At 43.9% G+C, this 23,673-nt stretch overlaps 1 protein-coding gene across 1 annotated transcript in view; it reads right to left on the bottom strand.

The window, feature by feature from the left end:
- The window catches only part of ttc28 (tetratricopeptide repeat domain 28), a 723,607-nt gene that overhangs the window by 659,714 nt on the left and 40,220 nt on the right, over positions 1 to 23,673 (bottom strand). Inside the window, exon 2 of the mRNA XM_080208201.1 lies at positions 8,958 to 9,242. Within this exon, the coding sequence (XP_080064327.1) occupies positions 8,958 to 9,242 (285 nt within the window). The remainder of the gene's footprint in view (positions 1 to 8,957; positions 9,243 to 23,673) is intronic.

The following is a 23,673-nucleotide window of genomic DNA, read 5'->3' as shown; positions in this document are numbered from 1 at the left end:
GATCTCAACAAACTTATGATAAGTTACAATTCAGCACTACACAGCTGAGAACTCATATTGCTCTATATTCAAACAGTCCATCACAGCCGCCTGGTACAGACAGCCCTTGTGTATTGTTTATTAATCCCAGCAACAATTGGAGCCTGCACTTTGTCACACGTCAGGATAGAAACGCTGCTGCCTCAATTAATGATTGATAGAACAGTTCTATCTTCAAAATAAAGCTGGCTTTCCGAGCTGGAAGACTGCGGAGAAGGATCACCAGGTTCCCTGGAGAGATTTGGGAGAGTCCCAGAGAAGTGAATTCGATGCAGGAGGAGACCTGGGGAATTACAGCAGCTAGGTTTCTGCTGAAGGAGACGGTGGGATAGGCAGACTGACGGACTTCAGCAATATTGTCCAATGGAGTTATACTATAAATACTCGGTTCTGAAGTTTCATTGTTTAAATTTGTAAATAAACCATCATAATTGCAGCCTACACAAGTCTGGAATGGCAGACAATGTTCAGCTTTCAAACCTCTAGACATGATGGGAACCTTCTGTGAATTACAACTTGCAGCAAGAGGGTGAAATGCGGGATTGACAGTCACAACCCAAGATGTATATTGCCAGGTCACAAGAAGCCTCTCACACAACCAGCTGCAGAGAAGTAGCTTAAAAATCCAAATTGCAACATCTTGCATCAGGCACTTGCTGACGCAGCTGTCAGTCACACACTGATTAACACTGCAATGAAGTTACTGTGAAAATCCCCTGGTTGCCACACTCCGGTGCCTGTTCGGGTACACTGAAGGAGAATTTAGCGTGACCAATGCACCTAACGAGCAAGTCTTTCGGACACAGAGATATACTACAGTGACGCAAAGATAACTCTTTCTGTATGCTTTTCAAGAGACCCATAGATGAGGTAAGGACATGGATCAGCCATAAGCTCGTTGAATGGTACATCAAGGGTGAATGGCCTACTACCTTTTCCTGTTCCTATGGCCTGGGAAATTACACTCCTTGGTTCCAACATGTCCTTTAAATTATCTAAGTAAGTTTTAGTTAGCCCTTGATTAACGTTTCCTAGTCGTGCATCTTTAGCTCTCTCCAACACTTCTCACCATTCCCTCGCTGAGGGAGAGTAACTGTGGTTCTTGGAGGCTGTTCTTGAAGCTGATACTTGGGAGTTTCTTCGTCTGGCAGGTAGCAGATGAGGCAGTGAAAAAAAAGCAAAGAGAAAATCTTTCCACTGCACACTTCGACAAACCACAACACAGGACGCTGCCTTTGAGAAAGAAAGAGGTTAACTATGGCCTCAAACACTGCACCACAGAGGACTTACAGCACATAATGATTTGATTTATTATTGTCACATACACTAGTATACAGTGAAAAGTATTGTTTCTTGTGCTATACAGATAAAACATACCATTCATAGAGAAGGAAACAAGAGAGTGCAGAATGCAGTGTTACAGTCATAGCTTGGGTGTAGAGAAAGATCAACTTAATGCAAGATAGGTCCATTCAAAAGTCTGATGGCAGCAGGGAAGAAGTTGTTCTCAAGTCATTTGGTACATGACCTCAGACTTTTGTATCTTTTTCCTGACAAAGAACGTGGGAGAGAGAACGTCCAGAGTGTGTAGGATCCTTAATAATGCAGGATGCTTTGCCGAGACAGCAAAAGTGTAGACAGAGGCAATGGATGGGAGGCTGGTTTGTGTGATAGATTGGGCTCCATTCACAAACATTTTGTAACATTGCAGTTATCTTATCTAGTGATGGTGAGGGGCATTTGATAAACTATATCCTGAGGGAAGGTATCAAGGTCTTGATGTTCAACTGTTACAAACACCCTGGAGGAATGAGAAAATAATCCACATGAACCACTCAGAAGACGAAACGAAATCTGATGTTGCAGCAAGCAGGAATTGAAATTTAACACAAGCAATTTAACAGGGTTAGCAGAGTCTTGGGGCTGGGTTTAAACTCAGCCTGAAAGACAGAACAAGTTCTTAATCCTACAGGCCAATTACTGCACTCCCAAAAGTGATTTGAAAGGCATTGTGTACAAGCACCAAACATCATAATTTTGGCTTTAGGATCAGACCTGCCAATTTGCAACAGCGAAGGAGAAGTACAAGATTCCTGGTCACTGAGGGAACTGTTCAGTGATCTCTCCTCTCCCACACAGAGGTGACAGAGATATTGCCTTACACGGACCATTATCACTTCCCATCCACAGCACTGACACAACATTTCCTTCCTGCTCACAGCCACTGAACTTCAGGATTATTGAATACACGTCAAGTTCTTTAGAATATTTCAAAGATGTTCAAAGAAGCTCATATAAAAGCAAGTTCACCTGTCTTTCATTGATTACATCCATCATCAACACATTCAAATTCAAATCAGATAAGATTGTTCTCCCTTTACTCGATTCTGGTCACTTCTTCACTATTGAGGAGTCCCTGAATGTTAATGAAGATAAATCTGTCTGTGAAATTCTAGAGTTAAGATTGATCAAGATGGAAGTCTCAGCAATTGCAAAGATGCCACATTCACAGTACAAGAAGATTGTACATTGTCCAAAGTTACCCAGATAAAGCCATACTAATTGGAAAACAGGGCCTCTCTTAGAAAATATTAAAAAATCTCTGAGATGATGTTCAGCTCGTACACAGGGCAAAACATGAGGAATTTTGGCTGCCAGTCCGAGAACTGGTTGTGTTCGACCTAAAAGACCAATCCAAAATTCAGACGAAGATTCAACACTGCATCGGGGCTGTGGTACTGTAGAAGTATACATGGTAGCCATCATATGTCACGTGATAGCATCAAAGAACAAAGAAAACTACAGCACAGGAACAGGCCCTTCAGCCCTCCAAGCCTGCACCAACCATGCTGCCCGACTTAACTAAAACCTCCTTCCCTTCAGGGGACCGTATCCCTCTATTCCCATCGTATTCACGTATTTGTCAAGATGCCTCTTAAAAGTCACTACTGTATCCACTTCCACCATCTCCCCTGGCAGTGCGTCCCAGGCACCCACCACCCTGTGTAAAAAAAAAACATGCTCGTTGACTGGTGTGTAACCATTATGAGGACAGATGAAGCGTCATATTTGCTTGTGAAAGTTACAACTCCGTCTATGCTCTGAGTGCTGAAACTGACCACAAATATCTTTTATGAAATCACCCTGCAATGTGACTATGAGTTTAAAGTTTATTTATTAGTGTCACAAGTAGGCTTACGACAATGCTGGAAGAAGTTACTGTGAATATCCCTTAGTCGCCACACTGTTCGGGTACATGGAGGGAGAGTTTAGCATGGCCAATGCACCTAACTTTCCGACTGTGGGAGGAAACCCATGCAGACACAAGGAGAACGCGCAGACTCCACACAGACAGTGATCCAAGGCTGGAATCGAACCCAGGTCTCTGGCACTGTGAGGCTGCAGTGCTAACCACTGTGACACCATACCACCCACAGAAGAATAATAATGAGTCTATCAGCCTATGACCAAAAGATATCAGACACACCGATTGATGCCAAAGCAATGGTCCAGAATGAAAAAATGTTGAAGCTTATTGTAGTGTACGGTAATCATGTCTGAGAGAACCAGTCCGGGAGATGAGGCTGATCAGAAGTGGAGGTGGCTTTGGAATGCTCGTATAAACTACAATGACAGGTCGTTTAAATGGTAAACCAGGACTCTTCTCCAGGTACATAACTGCATTGGGATTGTGAATATATTAACAGGTGAAACATTTCATAAACAGGAGTAGGATTATAAATTACACCAATTAATATTGCAAAAGATTTATCCTGGATCAAAGAGAAACTTGAAATTAGAATCCATAAAGCCCAAGTGAGTTGTTGATCCAGAACAAACCACATCCTTGTCCATGGAATTGTTCAGCCTGTTTAAATGAAGGAACAAGGCAATCATCAAATTAAATTGATACAAGAAAATTGAAGAAGAAACATTCAGAAATATTCCAAAGATACAGATAAAGACTAGAGTAATATGGATAATTATACACAGATCAGTACTGGTTTCAAGTATGAGTCAATTATAGTTAGGTGCATTGGTCATGCTAAATTCTCCCTCAGTGTACCCAAACAGGCGCCTGAGTGTAGTGACTGGGGGATTTTCACAGTAATTTTTTTGCAGCATTGATGTAAGTCTACTTGTGACGAATAAATAAACTTTCAAACTTTAAAAATATCACAGGGTCCCTAAGAAGGGTCATAATTGAAATTAACTTTTTTTCCATTTTTGGTGAAAGGTCTCTCTCAAAGTAAAAGCACTTAAGCAAGTGTGCAAAGTGTCTGTATAGAATATTTCACAGACAATAAATCCCATTTTCCTACACTTGGACTCAGTTGTGGGTGCTGTGGCATTTCAAGTACTCATCTAAATACTTCTGATATCCACATCATAACAGCAGGTGTGGATGTTTGGATGGTGTAACCATGTAAGTGTACGTTGTTAGTAATTAATTATAATTAGATATATAGAGGCTCTAATTGGGTTGCTGCCTCAGTGCCAGAGACCTGGGTTCGATTCCAGCCTTGGATCACTGTCTGTGTGGAGTCTGCGCGTTCTCCCTGTGTCTGCAAGGGTTTCCTCCCACAGTCAGAAAGTTAGGTGCATTGGCCATGCTAAACTCTCCCTCCATGTACCCGAACGGTGTGGCGACTAGAGGATTTTCACAGTAACTTCTTCCAGCATTACCATAAGCCTACTTGGATATCGATGACTTCAGAACAAATGTATCCTCGCGACTGGTATATAAGAACATAAGAAATAGGAGCAGGAGTAGGCCATCTAGCCCTTCGAGCCTGCCCCACCATTCAATAAGATCATGGCTGATCTGTCGCTGCTCACTTCCACTTTCCCGCCCTCTCCCCATAACCCTTAATCCCCTCTCTTATCAAAAACCCATCAACCCGCGTCTTAAAAATATTTAGCGAGGCAGCCTCCACCACTTCAACGGGCAGAGAATTCCAGAGATTCACCACCCTTTGAGTGAAGAAGTTCCTCCTCAACTCCGTTCTAAACCGCCCCCCCTTTTATCTTGAGGCTGTGCCCCCTAGTCCTACTGTCTTTTTTGAGCGGGAAGAGTCTCTCCACCTCTATCCTATCCATCCCATTCATCATCTTATACGCCTCAATGAGATCTCCCCTCATTCTTCTAAACTCTAACGAGTACAAGCCCAGTTTATTCAGCCTCTCCTCATAGCTCAACCCCCTCAACTCCGGTATCAGCCTAGTAAACCTCCTCTGCACTCCCTCCAAGGCCAAAATATCTTTGCGCAGGTGCGGCGCCCAAAACTGCACACAGTACTCCAGCTGCGGCCTCACCAATGCCCTATACAGCTGCAGCAAGACCTCCCTACTTTTATATTCAATCCCCCTCGCTATGAAGGCCAGCATCCCATTCGCCTTCCTGATCACCTGCTGCACCTGCAAGCTGGGTTTTTGCGACTCATGCACAAGGACCCCGAGGTCCCTCTGCACCGTCGCCTGCTGCAGTTTTTCGCCCCGTAAGTAATAGTCCTTCCTACCATTCTTCCTACCAAAGTGGACCACCTCACACTTGCCAACATTAAATTCCATTTGCCATTTCCTGGCCCATTCGCCCAGCCTATCTGGATCCTTCTGCAGACTCTCCACACCCTCCGCACAATTTGCCGTTCCCCCAATCTTGGTGTCATCAGCAAATTTCGACACCCTACACTCGGTTCCCCCCTCCAGATCATCTATATAAATGGTAAAAAGCTGAGGCCCCAGCACCGACCCCTGGGGCACTCCACTAGTCACCATCCGCCAATCCGAATAGCACCCGTTGACCCCCACTCTCTGCCTCCTATTTGACAACCAATCCTCTATCCACGCTAACACCCTACCCCCAACTCTATGTCCCTCGACCTTCTGCAATAACCTCTTGTGAGGTACTTTGTCAAACGCCTTCTGAAAATCTAGAAAGACCACATCCACCGGCTCTCCTCTATCCACTGCACTAGACACATCCTCATAGAACTCCAGTAAATTTGTCAGACACGACTTCCCTTTAATGAAACCGTGCTGCGTCTGCTCTATCAAGCAATTCCCTTCAAGATGCCTCGCAATTTCCTCCTTAATGACAGATTCTAACATTTTACCTACCACAGACGTTAAACTGACCGGCCTATAATTCCCCACCTATTGCCTGGCACCCTTCTTAAACAACAGCGTAACATTAGCGGTTTTCCAATCATCCGGCACTTCCCCGGAATCCAGCGACGCCTGGAAAATAACCACCAAGGCATCCACTATCACCTCCACCATTTCTTTCAGAACCCTCGGATGCATTCCATCCGGTCCTGGGGACTTGTCCACAATCAGCCCCTCCAGTCTGTCGAGCACCGCCTCTCTAGTAACAGTAATGTCATTAAGACCCTCCAGTCCTACCACCTTTCCATCGCTAACACCCGGCAAATTATTCACGTCCTCCTCCGTGAAGACAGAAACAAAAAAGTTATTCAATACCTTAGCCATATCCCCATCCCCTACCACTAGGTCCCCTTTCTCATCCTCTAAAGGACCAACATTCACCCTAGCCAGCCTCTTCCTTTTTATATATTTATAAAAACTCTTGCTATCCTTATATGTGAATTACTTGTAAGATAAGCAAAGATATAATAATGCATGTCACGTATCACTCGGGAAGTCTGTACGCCACCCTGTGGAGGGCAGACTTCCTCACTGTAGCTTGAATAAAAGGCCAATTTAAAACTCAAAGTCTGGTCTGCTCTATTGAGGGTGTAAAGCCTGTGTTCACTCGATAGCGGTGAAGTTCCATATCAGAAAAGTAGACACAAAATACAGATAGAGGAAACCACATGTTCTACCCAGATCAGCCTTCAATTGAATCCTACACTCCAATCATCACAGCTTCCAAATTGATCCTTCTGCAATTCCAGAACTGTTATCCTGAATTCCCTAACTACACCGTTCCCAGTATTAATGATGCTTTGCATGAAGAAATGCCTTCTGACATTGGTCCTAAACTTGCCTTTTACCTGCTGGTCCTTCTGCAGTGTTTTCATTTGTGCCTTTGCTGAAGATTAACCTATTCTATTGCAAATACTACTCCACTATAAAAATCCCTTATATTTGTCCCCTTTCAGCAGTGAAGAGTCCACATTTTTATAATCTTTCCTCCTAACTCCTCAGCATTAAGCTCACGGGCTGCCTCTACATTACTATCAGCCAGGTCGTTAATGTTTCACTTTTAGGTTCAGCACAGTGACACAGTGGTTAACACTGTTGCCTCATAGTGCCAGGGACCTGGGTTTGATTCCAGCCTTGCGTGACTGTATGTGTGGACTTTGCACCTTCTCCCTGCGTCTGCATGGGTTTCCTCCGGGTGCTCCGGTTTCCTCCCACAGTCCAAAGATGTGCAACTTAGGTGGATTGGTCATGCTAAATTGCCCCTTAGTGTGAGGGGAATCAGCAGGGTAAGTGTGTGGAGTTACAGGAATAGGGCCTGGGTGGGATTGTTGTCAATGCAGACTTGATGGGCCGAATGGCCTCTTTCTGCACTGTAGGATTCTACAATCGTGCACTGTTGATTAAAACTGACCTCGAACCAGCCTGTCCAAAATATTACATAGCTTCAGCCCAAAATCATCGGATTTACACTTCGACAATTTGTTTCAGGGAGAGGTGCAAGGTAAGCACAGGGGAGTATCAGCAGTATCAACATTCCCCACTTGTGTTCTTTTAGTAATTAGGAACCTTGTTTCTAAGACAAATCTTCACTCTGACTTGAGAGAAAGAGAATTCCTTTTGCGGATGGATCAGAACACTAAGGTAAACTTATGCGTCAATCGCAGATTGGCAATCTCTTGGTGGCTCATTTGCATTTTCACAGTTGAGTCTTTGTCTAATCATGTCCAGTGTCCCATAAATTTCACCTCATCATCCATCTTATTACTCCACAGACAAGGTACTAAGTGTGCACAGATGCAATACTTTAAACTGTGAAGACAGCCAAAACTCACAGATCATATATACTATAGGAACAGAATATGCAACAGATGCACAGCATTTATATGAACACTCAAATATCGGAACGATAAAATAAATATAGCAATTGACTGAGTGCACAAGCTGAGCAGACGTAAGCAGGATTGTTAACTTAGGAGGTAAATATTGGGTAAAGATTCAATTCTGCCTCCACGCTCGATGAAACCTGAACAATCAAACTCTCAGGTGCCACAGACCCGCTTCTTCCTGGGAGTTTTAACTCAATTCTTCGTGTCTCACAACTCTGGAATTAAAACTCCCCAAAAGCCTCCACATTTCTGAATCTGCATGCTTAACTGAATTAAACTCAAGTGACGTGCAACAGCGGGTCATTTAAAAGGCATTTTTCAGTCAGAGAATTTACGTTGTCACACTTGGAACTGGTGTTCTTTCCAAACTCCCCTCCCTAAAAAAAAACTATCACACTGGTCCCAGTTAACCATAAGGTATAGGTTTCTGGGAATCAAGTCACAAATTACACAAGAGTGCCAGTTGTTTGCCTGGCCTGATAGATGTATCGTTCGGCACTGCACACATCGAACTTCCTGATTGCTTCCAGCGTTCACGATGTCGTAAGCTTCACCATCAAACATCGTCACCCCACTTGTTTACAGGTCGCACCACAAGTGGTGAATTACATATCGAAGTTACAACACACACTGCGAATGGCACATCATTTATGTTTAGTCATCCACCCACAACTTGACACAAATACAACAGATGAGACAGTATTCAGATCAACAGGCTTTTGTATCATAGTGGGATTGGTCAGCCACACAGTAACGGACTCTGACTAACAGTCGCGTATCGATAGGGACCATGGAGTGTGCCTGCTTCCTTAGTTACAGGACTCCACCTTCTCCAAAAAAAGAATCAATGAAAAGCTGCCCTACCTTTGACCACTTGGGGTTTAAGAGCCGGGCTTTAACTGCATCATCCAGGGCCTTCTCATATTCATTCAGCTTCACCAGAACAGCTGAGCGGTTGCTATACAGGATGCAGTTCTGAGGGTCAGCTGCGATGGCCTCAGTGTAGAGTTGGACGCCTGTTGTGAAATCTCCACTCTGGCAAGCTGCATTGCTCTCTCGGACTTTCTCAATGAAAGCTGCTTTGCTCAGAGTGTGAGCATTGCTGCTTCCAGAGATTCTACGCATCAGGCTCTCTTCGAAGACGGAACTCTGCAATGAAACAAAATGTAACATTTTATTTTTCAATGAGAATGTTTCCTTTCTTCCAGTATCAGCTGTTGCTGCGGTACAATCCTACAGCACGGTGCCACAGTGGTTTCACACTGCAGCCTCAAAGCGCCAGGTACCCGGGTTCAATTCCCAGCTCGAGTCACTGTCAGTGTGGATTCTGCATGCTCTCCCCATGTCTGCGTGGGTTTCTTCCCACTGTCCAATGATATGCATGTTAGGTACATTGGCCATGCTAAATTCTCCCTCAGTGTACCCAAACAGGCACCAGGGTGTGGCAACTAGGGAATTTTCACAGTAACTTCATTGCAGGGTTAACGTATGCCTACTTGTGACATTAATAATTAAACTTTAAACACAGTCACAAGACTGTTGTTCAATAGGTATTTACGAACATAGACAGGGAGTACTGGGGTTATAAGTAACAAGCTCTACCTTATCCACACCCAAACTCCACAAGTGTGGTTCCTAGCAGAGGGTGCAGGACACTGATCAGAAGACAAGCCATTGGTAGGAGAAACTAGGATCCGAGGCCACAGTCTCAGAGCAAAGGGACAACCCTTCAGAACTGAGATGAGGAGGAATTTCTTCAGCCAGAGGGTGGTGAATCTATAGAATTCATTGCCACAGAAGGCTGTGTAGGCCAGGTCACAGTGTATTTAAGACAGAGAGAGAGATAGGTTCTTGATTGGTAAAGGGATCAAAGGTTATGGGGAAAAGGCAGAACGATGGGGTTGAGAAACTTATCATCCACATTTAAATGGCAGTGCAGTCTCAATGGGCTGAATGACCTAATCCTGCTCCTATATCTTATGTTCTTGATGACATTTTTACGTAATGCCTTGGGACATTTTGCAAGGTGCCAAATAAATGAGTTCTTGTTGTTATTTTTCCATTTTTCACAATTCCCACAACCATGACCAGTGATGACCAGATGAGATATGCTAATTTGGCAGATACTAGAAATTGAACAGAGGACATTCCCAGCCCTTAACAGTTCAAGGCCAAACCTAAGCCATGGCTTCACCAACTCCGACACTAAGGCACAATTCTATAAAAATTCACCCCCACACACACACGGGCATTATTTTAATCTGCAAGGAAACCGATAACACTTTTTTTAAAGATTCAAACATCCCATCACTAGATGAAAGAAAGACATGGCGAGTGGTTACATGGCAAAACCTTTACTATAACAAATGGCTAAAAGCATTATTGACTAAAGTCAGGAAGCGAATCAGAAAAGCCAAGGTATATTACGAAGTCAGACTAGACCCCAACAATTTTCTATTTTGGCATTAATGTGAAAGTCGGATGTTTCACTCCAGGCATAATTCTACTGACACACTGGGAACCTTTTATCAAATCAAATTTTATTTAGCAACAGGTTAACTATAACAAATGAATTAGCTTAACTTTTAACAATTGAACAATACTTAAGCAAGACAATATACAGTCCTTAACTGCTAACTATCACTATGAGTTCCAATTCAAGCAATATTCCCCTTATTGACTTAAGCATCCACTTTAATATTAGTCAGCAAAACACAGGATTACTTGCTTAACAGTCCTAGAGCTGTCAGAGAGGTCTATTCAGAAAGTGAGAGTGAACTACTGCTTCCTCCTGGCTGTCCAGGCAGCAAACTACCTGTATTTTTGCAATGAAATGGAAACAGCACATTTTCCCTGCAAGCTTAGCTCCTCCCATGAAGCACATGACTCTGCCCGTCAGCCAACCTAATCAAAACCGCAGTCTGAAACCCCAGGGGGAACCTAAGTAAACACAAATACATAATGCTCAGCTTAAAACTAACCCTCAAGGTACTTACTTATCTCAGCTACCAATTTCAATAATTTCTTAGACAAATTGGCACCTCGTAAACCAGACCAGAATTCTAAACATTCCCCTTACAAGAAACATGATAAACACGTATTCCTTAAAGGCACAGAATCATCATATTAAACACTATTGTCTTTGTCGGAAACTTCTAATTCGAACTACAGAGAGGAACATTCCATTTCACATTCATCAACCATTGCACCCTCCACAGAATTAAAGCCCTTGTAGCAAATAGCCCCAGTTGTTCTCAACTTCAAATGGGTTCCCACAACTCAGCTTTTCTGAGTCACAACTTCAAGGGACTGTCTCCAGGCCTGCTCCTCAGTTTTCGGAGGATTTCTTAAATTCACGATAAGCAGAAACGCATGTTCCAATGACTCCTCTTCCCCCAGCCCTGCCAGGATGTATATCCCAGAATCCATGGAAAGTTGCAGGTATGTATCTTTAACTAGTGACTGTCTCCCTCCTCCTGCATCTGGCCATGGCAGCTAGCAAGTAGGATCTTCTCTTTGCTGACCACACAGGATTGCTGTCTGCCTGTGAGAATCATCAATTTCTAGGGAAGCTTATAACCTGATCTCAATAGGGGCTTCCTCTGCCCTCTTCCCATGGCATCGTGAAACATATTATCCTTGTTGTCAGATAGAAATGCTAATCAGCTCTCCTTGACTCCAACTCCCTTTCAGCTGAGAATAAATGGGCAGTTTACAGCAGAACGACCTGATACCTGGAAGATCCTTCAGGGACTTTGGGAGACTGAGAATCTTCTCATTGGAAACTTAATGCTGCCTTGTCTCCAAGTATAAATAGTTCCACTTTCTTCTTCACCTCAGTAAAACAACCTGAGCCATCCTCTGATCACTAATTATTAAAGCATCCAGGCTCCCTGTCAGGCAGTCTGCAGTGAAGGCCATATAACCCCCTTCATTTACCCGAAACTTAAAGGTACTCTCCCAAAATATGATGTTACATAGCTCATAATTGATCCGCACACGCAGTGTCTCAGCTAAAATGTTCTTCAAATCATCCTTCACCTATGACAAAGGCAGCAGAGATTAATAATGCCTTTTAAATGAGCTAACATACACATTATACATCAGAATAATAAAATGGAAAATGAAATGTAAATATGCCACTTTCAATCCCATATCCGTTTTAATAAAGATCTCCAGCCTGCTGGATTTTAAACTCTTTCACCTCAAATCTTCTAATTCCTCTAGATTTCTGCCAGTGATTGGGGACGGTTGGGTTTCGATGATTATTTGGGTGAATCGTGGAATTAAATATACGTTAGCGCTTTTCATTAAACTGAACAGAATTAAGAATCCACATGAAAACTGAGAATCAATAATAATTTGAGGCTAACTGGATCTTGTGATGTTCCATTGAAAACTACTTCATGTTGTAATTTAAATTCCTTCAGCTCTTCCAAGACTTTTTTTTTAAAAACTTGAAAGGTAGAACTGCATTAGAATTCAAAATTCAAGTAAGTGGGACGAATAAAAATGTGAAAATTTCAAATATTCCACCAGAAGCTTTGAGCATGAAAACTGCCTTCTGAACTCCTTTCCTGTGAGACTCCCACATCCAAGCAGACTCGATGGGGCAAATAGCCTCCTCCTGTAATGTATTCCACTGCTGAAAACAAACCAGAAGCTTTGAGCATAAAAATTGCCTTCTGAGCTCCTTCCCTGCGAGACTCCCACATCCAAAATGCAGAGCAAGCATGTTGCAATGTATTTCTACACATTAAACATGCTTGGGTTCCATGATACTCTGAGGGTAGCCACTTGTTCACCCACATGGACTGATGTTTTCAGGTCATTTTTGTGCAGTCAGTGTTTGGTCAGCTTTAGATGGGTTTTCCAGGTTGGCACATTTGGCTAACTTCATCCAATACAGGGCTTGGCACTCGAGCCAAGCATGTTTAATGTGTAGAAATACATTCCAACATGTTGCTCTGCATTTTGGACGTGGGAGTCTCGCAGGGAAGGAACTCAGAAGGCAATTTTCACGCTCATAGCTTCTGGTTTGTTTTCGGCAGTGGAATACAGAACAGGAGGAGCTATTTGCCCCGTCGAGTCTGCACCGACTACAATCCCATCCAGGCCCCATCCCCATAACCCCACACACATACCCTGCTAATCCCCCTGACACTAGTGGTCAATTTAGCATGACCAATCAGCCTAACCCACACATCTCTGGACTGTGGACAGAAACTGGAGCACCCGGAGGAAACCCATGCAAACATGGGGAGAAGGTGCAAACTCCATACAGTCAGTGTCCCAAGGCTGGGATTTTGTAACACAATTGCTTTTTGTTCCCTTCTGCTCATTCGCTCCTATCCCACATCACACACATCGGGCCAAGTCTGATGGCCTTCTCCAGTGGCCACTTAACCCAACACTGACAACGCAGAGGTGCATCAGCATGATGTGACTTGCCTCACTGCCACTCCCATTTTCTCACAAGTCTTCGACTGCGCTCAGCACACCTCACCAACCGAGAACACGATGTGATATTTTAGAAACATAGAAACTACAAGCAGGAGTAGGCCATTCGGCCCTTTGAGCCTGCTCTGCCATTCATTTTGATCATCGCTGATCATCAAATTCAATGCCCTGATTCTGCCTTACCGCACCCCCCCCCCTCCATATCCCTTAATTCCTTTAGCCCCAAGCACTACATCAGTAGAAAGTTTGTTTTGTCGAACCTTGCCATTCACTGTAAGACACTGTACATCAGTGATGGGTAAGCTAGGATAATGAGTGGGCCACATCAGCTTCTTTTTTCCCTCTTCTGCATCTCAGTGGGCCACAAATTTGAAATCACCTCACTTCACGTCCCTTGTTTTCAATATGTTTTGCTTCAATCATGCCAGTAGGGGGAAAAAAAACTACACGGATGGAAATCAGTGAAATGTGGCAAGCTCGCGTGTCAGCAACAGTCAGTAAAACGTCTTGTGGGCCGCACTCAGAATCCAGGTGGGCCACCACTGCGGCATATGGTTCTTTGCGATTCCAGCCCTTTCTGCTGATGCTAAACAAGCAGCTTGTGTGTTCACTTCAGACACAGCCATGGTGACACGGATCTTCAGAAGGAAGGAAGGAGCTGGCACAAGATCACAATCCACAAGCTATTTTTAGAGATGAGAATTAATGTTTGGCTTTGCAGCTCCGTGTAACCACAAAATCAGACATCTCTGAAACAGTCAGCAACAAGCGCTCAGGAGTGCAGAGCACTTTCGGGCCAGACACAGATAAATTATTCCCCTCACTAACTTAAAAGATGTGCAGCATTACCAATCACATTGTGGAAATGCTATAGCAACCAAATGTCTACACCATAGCAACAAAGGCAAGCTCCCAGCAACAGCAGGTGGTCCCACTCTAAGCTGAGACACAAAACATGCTGGTGTGCCAAAAATCATTGACCTTTCACCCTTTCGGATGTAGCCGTTCCTGTGCTTGGATGCACTCCGTCCTCACCCTCCCGCTCAAGATCAAGATGGCAATCACGTAGAATTATTTCATTTTTACACTGAACTCGATGTCACAGTGCCAAAACTGCATAAATGCACAGCGCTGCAAGCAGCGTGCTTCCAAGTATCCTTTAAAAAACATACGCACAAATCGGACATCATTGAATCCCTACTGTGCAGGAGGTCATTCAGCCCATCAGGTCAGCACCAACCACAATCCCACCCAGGTCCTATTCCCTTAACCCCACACATTTACCCTGTCAATCCCCTGACACTAAGGTCAATTTTAGCATGGCCAACCTAATTCACACATTAAGAGCTCTCACAACACCAGGTTAAAGTCAAACAGGTTTATTTGGAACTGTGGGAGGAAACCAGAGCACCTTGTGGAAACCAATGCAGACACGAGGAGAATGTGCAAACTCCACACAGACAGTGACCCAAGGCCAGAACTGGACCCGGGTCTCTGGCGCTGTAAGACAGCAGTGCTAACCACTGTGCCGCCCCATGTTGAAACACTTCATCTAATTACTGTTCTTTTGAAATGTGGTAGACGGAAACAACCACTACCTTTGCAAGCTGCATCCCAGAGACAGCAATGGTTATTCATGTTTTTACAAATGACCTACTTAACAAGAGGCAATGTAGTTTTCATTTCCATGTAATACTGACATAGTTGTGTCTACATGTGTATGGGATAAAGTTGAGGGTTTATTATCCATAGGACAATGGTTTCAGAATGTTCCTCTTAGGTTCTCTGGTTTTATTTTCTTTCAGAAAACACTGTGTTCCATTAAATTCATGTCAATTTTAAATTCAATTTTAAACAAAACTGGCTTTAGTTTGCTCCCCAGCACTTTGTTCTTTTTTATATGCTGTCTGCCAGCTAATAAAGTGAAAATATCCCCTTCCCCGTAACATATCCATACCACTGGGAGGTAGGCAAGAAGATCCTGCTCCCATCCCCCTTTTACCCTCTCCTGACATCAACCCACAAACAACATCAAACCAGTACAGAGAAAGTTAAGGGAATATTTGATAGAAGGGCTTACTTTAGACAGAGTAAATAAAGTAAAACTGTTTCCAATGAAGGGGCCAATAACCAGAGTGTAATTGCATAAGACCAAAAGGTGACGCTCAGGAAAACAATGAATGGTTAAGTTCTGGAATGCCCTGCTTGAAGGGGTCGTGCTGGAGGAGCATGAGGACTCACGCAAGAGCACACATGAAGATTTACTCCAAATGTCAGTTCTGTTCTCTCTCTCTGCACAGATGCTGTCAGACCTGCTGAGATTTTCTAGCATTTTCTGTTTTTATCTACAGTAAAAGGGATAGCGTGGGAATGATGCAGCACATTTTCCAAACACGTCAATCAGTTTAATTCACCCTGTCAGTCTTTTTTATTTACTATTTATTCTCTATTTGGACTATATCTTTGGGAGGCTAATTATCCCAGCAGCTGTCAGTCCTCCAGTATCTCATTTTGATTTTGATTTGATTTATTAGTTACATATGTTAACATACAATGAAAAGTTTCTTGCATGCTATACAAACAAGGCATACCATTCATAGGGAAGGAAACTAGAAAGTGCAGAATGTAGTGTTACAATCATAGCTCAGTGTAGAGAAAGATCAATTTAGTGGGAGGTAGGTCCATTCAAAAGTGTGATGGCAACAGGGAAGAAGTTGTTCTTGAGTCGGTTGGTACGTGACCTCAGACCTTTGCATCTTTTTCCTGGTGGAAGAAGGTGGCACAGAGAATGTCTGGGGTATGTGGGGTCCTTGATTATGCTAGCTGTTTTGCTGAGGCAGCGGAAAGTGTAGACAGAGTCAATGAATGGGAAGCTGGTTTAAGTGATGGACTGGGTTTCATTCACGACCCTTCATATTTTCTTGCAGTCTTGGGCAGGGTAGGAACCGTACCAAGCTGTGATACAACAAGAAATTATGTTTTCTATGGTGCATCTGTAAAAGTTGGCAAGAATCGTAGTGGGCATGCCAAATTTCCTTAGCCTTCTGAGAAAGTAGAGACACTGGTGGACTTTCTTATCTATTGTGTCAGCAGGGGGACCAGGGTTGGTGATCTGGACACTTAAAAACATGAAGCTCTTGGCCATTTTTACTTCTTCCCATTGATATAGACAGGAACATGCTCCCCACTGCGCTCCCTGATGTCGATGACATTCTCCTTCGTTTTGTCGACATTGAGGGAGAGGTTATTGTTGCCGTACCAGTTCATCAAGTGAGTTATACTTCAACTCTCACATCCTGCTCTGTCCAAGATCACAAGAAACTACAAAGGTTGATGAATAAAGGGTGCCCATTCCATCATGCAAACCAATTTCTCATCCATTGACTCTGTCTACACTTCCTGCTGCCTCAGAAAAGCGACCAGCATAATTAAGGATACCATGCACCCCAGACATTCTCTCTTTCACCTTGTTCTGCCAGGAAAAAGATACAGAAGTCTAAGGTTATGCATCAACTGAAGAACAGCTTCTTCCCTATCTTCAAACTTTTGAATGGACCTACGTTATATTAAGTTGATCTTTCTCTATGCCCTAGCTATGACTGTACCGTTAGTTTGCACCTTCTCCTTTCCTTTTCTATGAACAGTATGCTTTGTCTGTATGTTGCATAAGAAACAATACTTTTTACTGTATTAAAATACATGTGACAATAATAAATCAATTTACCTGAGCTTTACACTTTTAGGCATTATCAGTAGAGTATTAATCCAGAAACACAGCTAATGGTCTGGGGACCAGGGCTCGAATCCTGCCAAGGCTGATGGTGGAATTTGAATTCAGTAAAAAGTCTGGAATTAAGAATCTACTGATGACCATGAAACCATTGTCAATTGTTGGAAAAACCCATCTGGTTCACTCATCTCCCTTAGGGAAGGAAATCTGCCGTCCTTACCCAGTCTGGCCTACATGCAACTCCAGAGCCACAGCAATGTGGTCGACTCAACTGCCCTCGGACAACTAAGGATGGGCAATAAGTACTGGCCAGCCAGTGACATCCATGTCCCAGGAATGAATAAAAAAACCAAAAGCAGAAACTCTGATTGATATTTTCTCCACCCACCAAGTATTTGCTGAAATTAATTATTGACTACTGAACTCACTTAGATTTTCAAAGTACTGGCTTTTCAAACTTTGCATCTGTGGACTTTCAAATTAAATGTGTGTAAGTTATCATTTTCTCTTCAAGTCCCACTTAGAACTTGATGGCCACAAATGGTGTGTTCATAACATGGTCAAAAACATTGAATTTTGTCTCATCTATCAAGTCCCAGGTGGGACGCAGGACCACAGCAACATTCCTCCATTCAGCCCTGTCTCGGCTGCAGTTTGCCCCTCATCCATGAAAGCCCCAAACCTGTAAGTCTGGCTCATCAACATGCCTGATGGCGGATAGTGAGAGTGGGAGTTTCCTGATCAGCCATATTGCAAAGGCAATGGCAAACCACTGCAGCATACGTTCACAGAATCCCTACATTCAGCCCATCAAGCCTGCGCTGATAGCAATCTCACCCAGGCCCCATCCCCATAACCGCACGCATTTACCCTGCTAATCACCCTTACAATAAGGGAATTTAAGATGGCCAATATTTGGACTGCAGGAGAAAACTGCAGCACCCCAAGGAAACCCACGCAGACACAGGGAGAACGTGCAAACTCCACACAGGCAATGATCCTAGGCTGGGATTGAACCCGGGTCCCTGGCGCTGTGAAGCAGCAGCGCTGACTGCTGTGCCGCATAATCATGGGTCAATCCCATGGAAGCCCATGGTCAATAACACTCTCTTGTGGCATTATACACTGAGGAGGAGCAGGAACAATTTTCCCAAGTTATCATTACCAAATATGATTGAAAGAAAATAAACCTTTACATTTGCGGAACACTTTTCATGGCCTCAGGACATCCCAAAGTCTTTTACAATCCACAAGGTATTTTTAAGCCACTGTAGTAAGAGATGCTGTATCACAATTTGCATACAGAAAGCTCCCACAAACAGCTATTAGATAACTGATCAATAACTGATGCTGATTAGAGGATCACTGATGGCCAGAACACAGAGAGCACTCCCCAGCTCCCAGGAGTGATTCTGTGATAGTGCCAGTGGATGTTCAAAGTCCAGAGGATGGGGCCTTGGTTGAGATGCTCAAGCAGCTTCAACAATGCAGCATTCTCTTGGTACTACACCAGAGTGTCAACCTAGCCTGTGTGTTCAAGGCATCTAAGACCATTATTGTCTTTGATGATGTGGTACTGCCATGAGCAGTCTGACAGTGGATGTTCTATTTACTTGTTTAGTTCCACACTTACTGGACTCAATAACTCGATGTGGAGACTCCTGTAAGAACCACTTATTATAAAGAAAACATTCCATTAAATTTCAATTGGCCAAGGTGTCAGCGGCCGATTGCACAGACTGTAGGGTGCTGAGCTTCATTCAGTGTAGCTGCTGCCCAACTTTGCAGAAGGGGTATTAGAAGAAGAGCAGCTTCTGCTTTCACAACAACCCCGTCTCAACACAGGAGCAAAAGCCGTCACTGGATTCTGGGAATTCCATCTGTTTTAAATACTTACAGCTGCACAAAGAAAGCTGCAGTCACTTTGTGCATTCTGCTCACTGACTAATGCAAGCCAGGCTCCACTTATTACTAATAGTCATCTTTGTTTCAGAATTTCTCTCCTACTCGCTTGTCCTGAAGGCACCGATTCTTGCCAGGGTACACTTTCCTAAACGTTGGATGCCCTTCAGTATCTCATCCAAATGGAGATTCTTAGCAACGTCAGCCCCTGCAGTGACTGTCAATGGATTACAGCCATACAGCACAGACTACCCACATTGTCCATGTGATGGTCGGGGAGACAGGGGTGGACAGCCCAAATACTGGCAGGAATGAAACTATGAACAGGCAGGGGATGAGGCTAGCCCATTACACTGGGGGTGTGCTGACACCTGCGATTGTGCTTCCCCTAAGCTAGGATACAGTGAAGGACCAGGGTAGGCAATGAGGTTAAATCAAGACTTTACCCTGATGTAATATTTCAAAGCCATCTTGATCTTCTGGCTAAGATGAAGCATTAGATCAAGCCCGGAAGCTGGTGCAATGCCTCATCCCGTCAGCTTGGATCTCATTTGGTCGAGCCCAAGATGGGACGCAATGTCTCATCTTGTCAGTTCAGATCTTGTTTGTCTCTCATGGGGACCATGATGGGATTTAATTTGAAACAGCTTTTTTGATTAGAATTAAAGTACCAAAAGCTACCAATAAAAAAATTGCCAAGAGCAGTGGAGGCAGGAGTTGAGTGTCCGTAATCTTACTGCCACCAAGTCATTTATTTCAGCAGTGGAGAGGTAGAAATCAGCCTTCCTGCTTGGAGCTATTGAACTGCTTAAATAGCCGATTAATAGTTTCTATTTGCAGCCAAAACGGGAGACAATACTTCAGAACTTCCAGAATTTTTATGGAGGCAGTCAGGATTTTGAAGCCCTCATTAATCACACTTGGTGGAGGAATGAACTATGAAAGAGTGTAATAGGCGAATAAAAATGTGCTGCCTCCTTTAGCGTTCATCATGAAGCCCTACAGCCTGTGCGCTCTGTTTACTGAAGTGAGTGATATAGTGTTGTAAATGGAACTAACTATTAAATTATGCGGTTGCTAGTTGTTACTTGTGACAACTGGCAAGCTTTCAAGTGAAAGAACAGCCTTGGAAAAATGAGAAAGTATTTGGACGCATTAGAATGGATTATCCACTGGACCAAGTGTTCTTCTGCATCGTAAAATATTGACAGGCTAGCCTAGTGTGAGATCTAGAACCATTTGTTTAAACCTTCCCCAGTGCTTTCATTCATTCATTGCATTATCAGCTCATCCATCCGTTTGGCTGTTTGAAAATTTTGACACATGTAAATTTGATGCCTTCAAAAGCACTAACAGATGCTGATACGCAGTTTGTTAATTCCACTGTCCTGTGGAATGACAGCTTGATGGCTTTCACAGATTTATAAGGTTCGAGAGAAGGTAATGGATTTTGAATTGCCAATGATTTCTCAATTGTTTATTGCGACAGATTTGTGAGTATTTTTTAAAACAACTTACAAATATTCTAGGGCTTGTGCATTTGGTACATAAAGTGGATACTGGGTAAATAGGGAGAGTGGATTTACAGGAGATAAGGGGAAAGGACAAGCAGGGGGTGTAGGTCTGTAAGGGGTGGTGAGGTCGTGTAGGAGATTAAAGGGGAGAGGGTGAATGGGGCTTTACATTGACCTGCAGAATTAACTTTACTTGGAGGGGTCACTGAGCAATGAAGAACAGGACAGGTGTTTCTGGAAGAGGAGGTGGGCCTTTAACCTCGTCACTTCCGTTCAAGCCCACTTCCACCTCCATCTCAAGCTTTCAGCTGTTCCCCCCTCAGTCATGAAAGTCCCTGCCTACCAACACCACCAGGACAAAGGTGGGATCACAACTTCGGGATTAATTCCAACTCCTGCTTCCCATCTCCAAAGGGAAAATTCTAGCCCTCATGTCATAACGGAAGGCCATTCAGCCCACCAAATCCATGCTAGCTTTATAGAAAGTAGTCAAGTCAGCCCCCTTCCCCTGCGCCCTCCCCACAGCCCTGCAAATGTATTTTCCTCAAGTGCCCAAGCAATTTCCTGTTGAAATGATTAGTCCTCTCCACTTCCACCGCCCTCAGAGACAGCAAGTTGCAGACCATCACCACTCGCTGCATTAGGAAAGATCCTCCTCACATCTCTTGAGCGAAAACAGGATTCTGTCCTCACACATACTATACTGTGCCAGTGCCTAATGGGAATAGCATTTCCTTATCTGCAACATCTGAACCTGTTAGAATCTTATAAACTTCTAACAACTCTCCCCTCAACCTCCTACACTTGTAGGAGACCAACCTGGAGTGCTCTAACCTAACCTTGTACTGTAGTGGCACGGTGACACAATGGTTAGCACCGTTGCCTCACAGCACCAGGGTCCTGTGTTCGATTTCCAGCTTGGGTCATCGTCTGTATGGAGTCTGCACGTTCTTCCCATGTCTGCACGGGTGTCCTCCGGGTGCTCCAGGTTCCTCCCATAGTCCGAAAGGCAGGCTGGTTGGGTGGATTGGCCATGCTAAATTTTCCCTCAGTGTACCCAGACAGACACTGGAGTGCGGCAGCCAGGGGATTTTCACAGTAACTTCAGTGCAGTAAGTCTACTTGTGACTACAATAAATAAATAAGCTCCCTCATTCCTGGAACCAACCTGCTCAAACATCTGGTGAATTTTGGCCCCCAGAATTCGATAAACATCCTAGTTTTGTCAACTCGTTACCACAGCCCAAGGTGTCACGGTTACATGACGTTGACTCCATAGCACTAGCTCACTGTGTATGCAATTTGGACCTAATTCACTCAGTTCAGGCTGCAACAGACAAGATGACTCTGGCCAAGCGGGAAGGTCTGCATTCCACAGAATGTAGTCTCCTTTCAAAAACAGTTCAAAAGAAGATAATTCTGCAGTCCGGTGGTTTGGAGCACATTCTGCTTTCCAGTCAAATGAGAAGTCTGCAGAAGGATTACAGTGTTTGTACAAATTATAGTGGAAACCAGCATTGCTTTGGAGAAACTCAGATTGCTTTTCTTACCACTGGAATTATTTCCCACTTCTCCCCTGGGCACCAGCTGGTAACATGTGAACCATTCAGTTCAGAGATGGCCCTCCACCTCCACTTCATTTCATTGCCAACCTTCCTCCCTTCGCTCCCAAAAATGCCAATTCTAGCCATGGTACAGATGAACAGACCCCACTCTATTTATGATGGGTGGGGAAGAAGAGGATGGTGGAATTTTGTGGGTTTCCTCCGGGTGCTCCCGTTTCCTCCGACAGTCCAAAGATGCGCAGGTGAGGTTGACTGGCAATGCTAAAATTGCCCTTAGTGTCCTGAGATGCATAGGTTAGTGGGATTAGTGGGTAAATATGTAGGGATATGGGGGTAGGACCTGGGTGGGATCGTGGTCAGTGCAGACTTGACGGACCGAATGGTCTCTTTCTGTACTGTAGGGTTTCTATGATTTCCTATGAATTGCCCATAATATACCTGCGTGGACAGGCTAGACTGTTATGGAATTAAACACAACTGCCTGGCTTTTGCACCGTATACCTTTATTTATAAAGCCCAGGAGTGCAAATGCTTTATTGAATGCTTAACCCGTTCTACTGCCTTCGAAGGTGTATGGATAAGCAGCCCCAGGTCTCTCTCTCTCTCTTTACACCCACTTTACAATTGTATCATCTATCATGCAGTGCCTCTCCTCATTCCTTCCCACTTTTCTAGCACTTCCTCTGCTGTGTCTCCACTCGCCTGTTATGTTCCTCGGAGTCCAGCACCATCCTCCCCGGTGTTCAATACACTTTCCGTTTTCGCACCATCCAAGAATTTCAAAATTGTGCTCTCTACCTCCACCCCATGCTAACACTATCATTAAGAAAGTCCACCAACGTCTCTACTGTCTCAGAAGTCTGAGGGAATTTGGCATGTCAGCTATAACTCTCACCAAATTTTACAGATGCACCATAGAAAGCATTCTTTCTGATTTTATCACAGCTTGGTATGGCTCCTGCTCTGCCCAAGACCACAAGGAACTGCAAAGGATCGTGAACATAGCCCAATCCATTATGCAAACCAGCCTCCCATCCATTGACTCTGTCTACACTTCCTGCTGCCTCGGAAAAGCAGCCAGCATAATTAAGGACCCCCACACACCCTGGACATTCTCTCTTCCACCTTCTTCCGTTGGGAAAAAGATAAAGATACAGAAGTCTGATGTCATGTACCAACCAACTCAAGAACAGCTTCTTCCCTGCTGCCATCAGACTATTGAATGGATCTACCTTGCATTAAGTTGATCTTTCTCTACACCCTAACTATGACTGTAAAACTACATTCTGCATTCTCTCATTTCCTTCTCTATGAATGGTATGTTTTGTCTGTCTAGTGCGCAAGAAATAATACTATTCACTGTTTAATACATGTGACAATAATAAAATCAAATCAAATCCAAGTACAAT

Source organism: Carcharhinus amblyrhynchos, chromosome 20 (genome assembly GCF_965287045.1).
Source record: "Carcharhinus amblyrhynchos chromosome 20, sCarAmb.v2.hapA, whole genome shotgun sequence".
NCBI lineage: Eukaryota > Metazoa > Chordata > Chondrichthyes > Carcharhiniformes > Carcharhinidae > Carcharhinus > Carcharhinus amblyrhynchos.
Note: the sequence above shows the minus strand (reverse complement) of the source record. Positions and strands in the feature narration are given on the sequence as shown.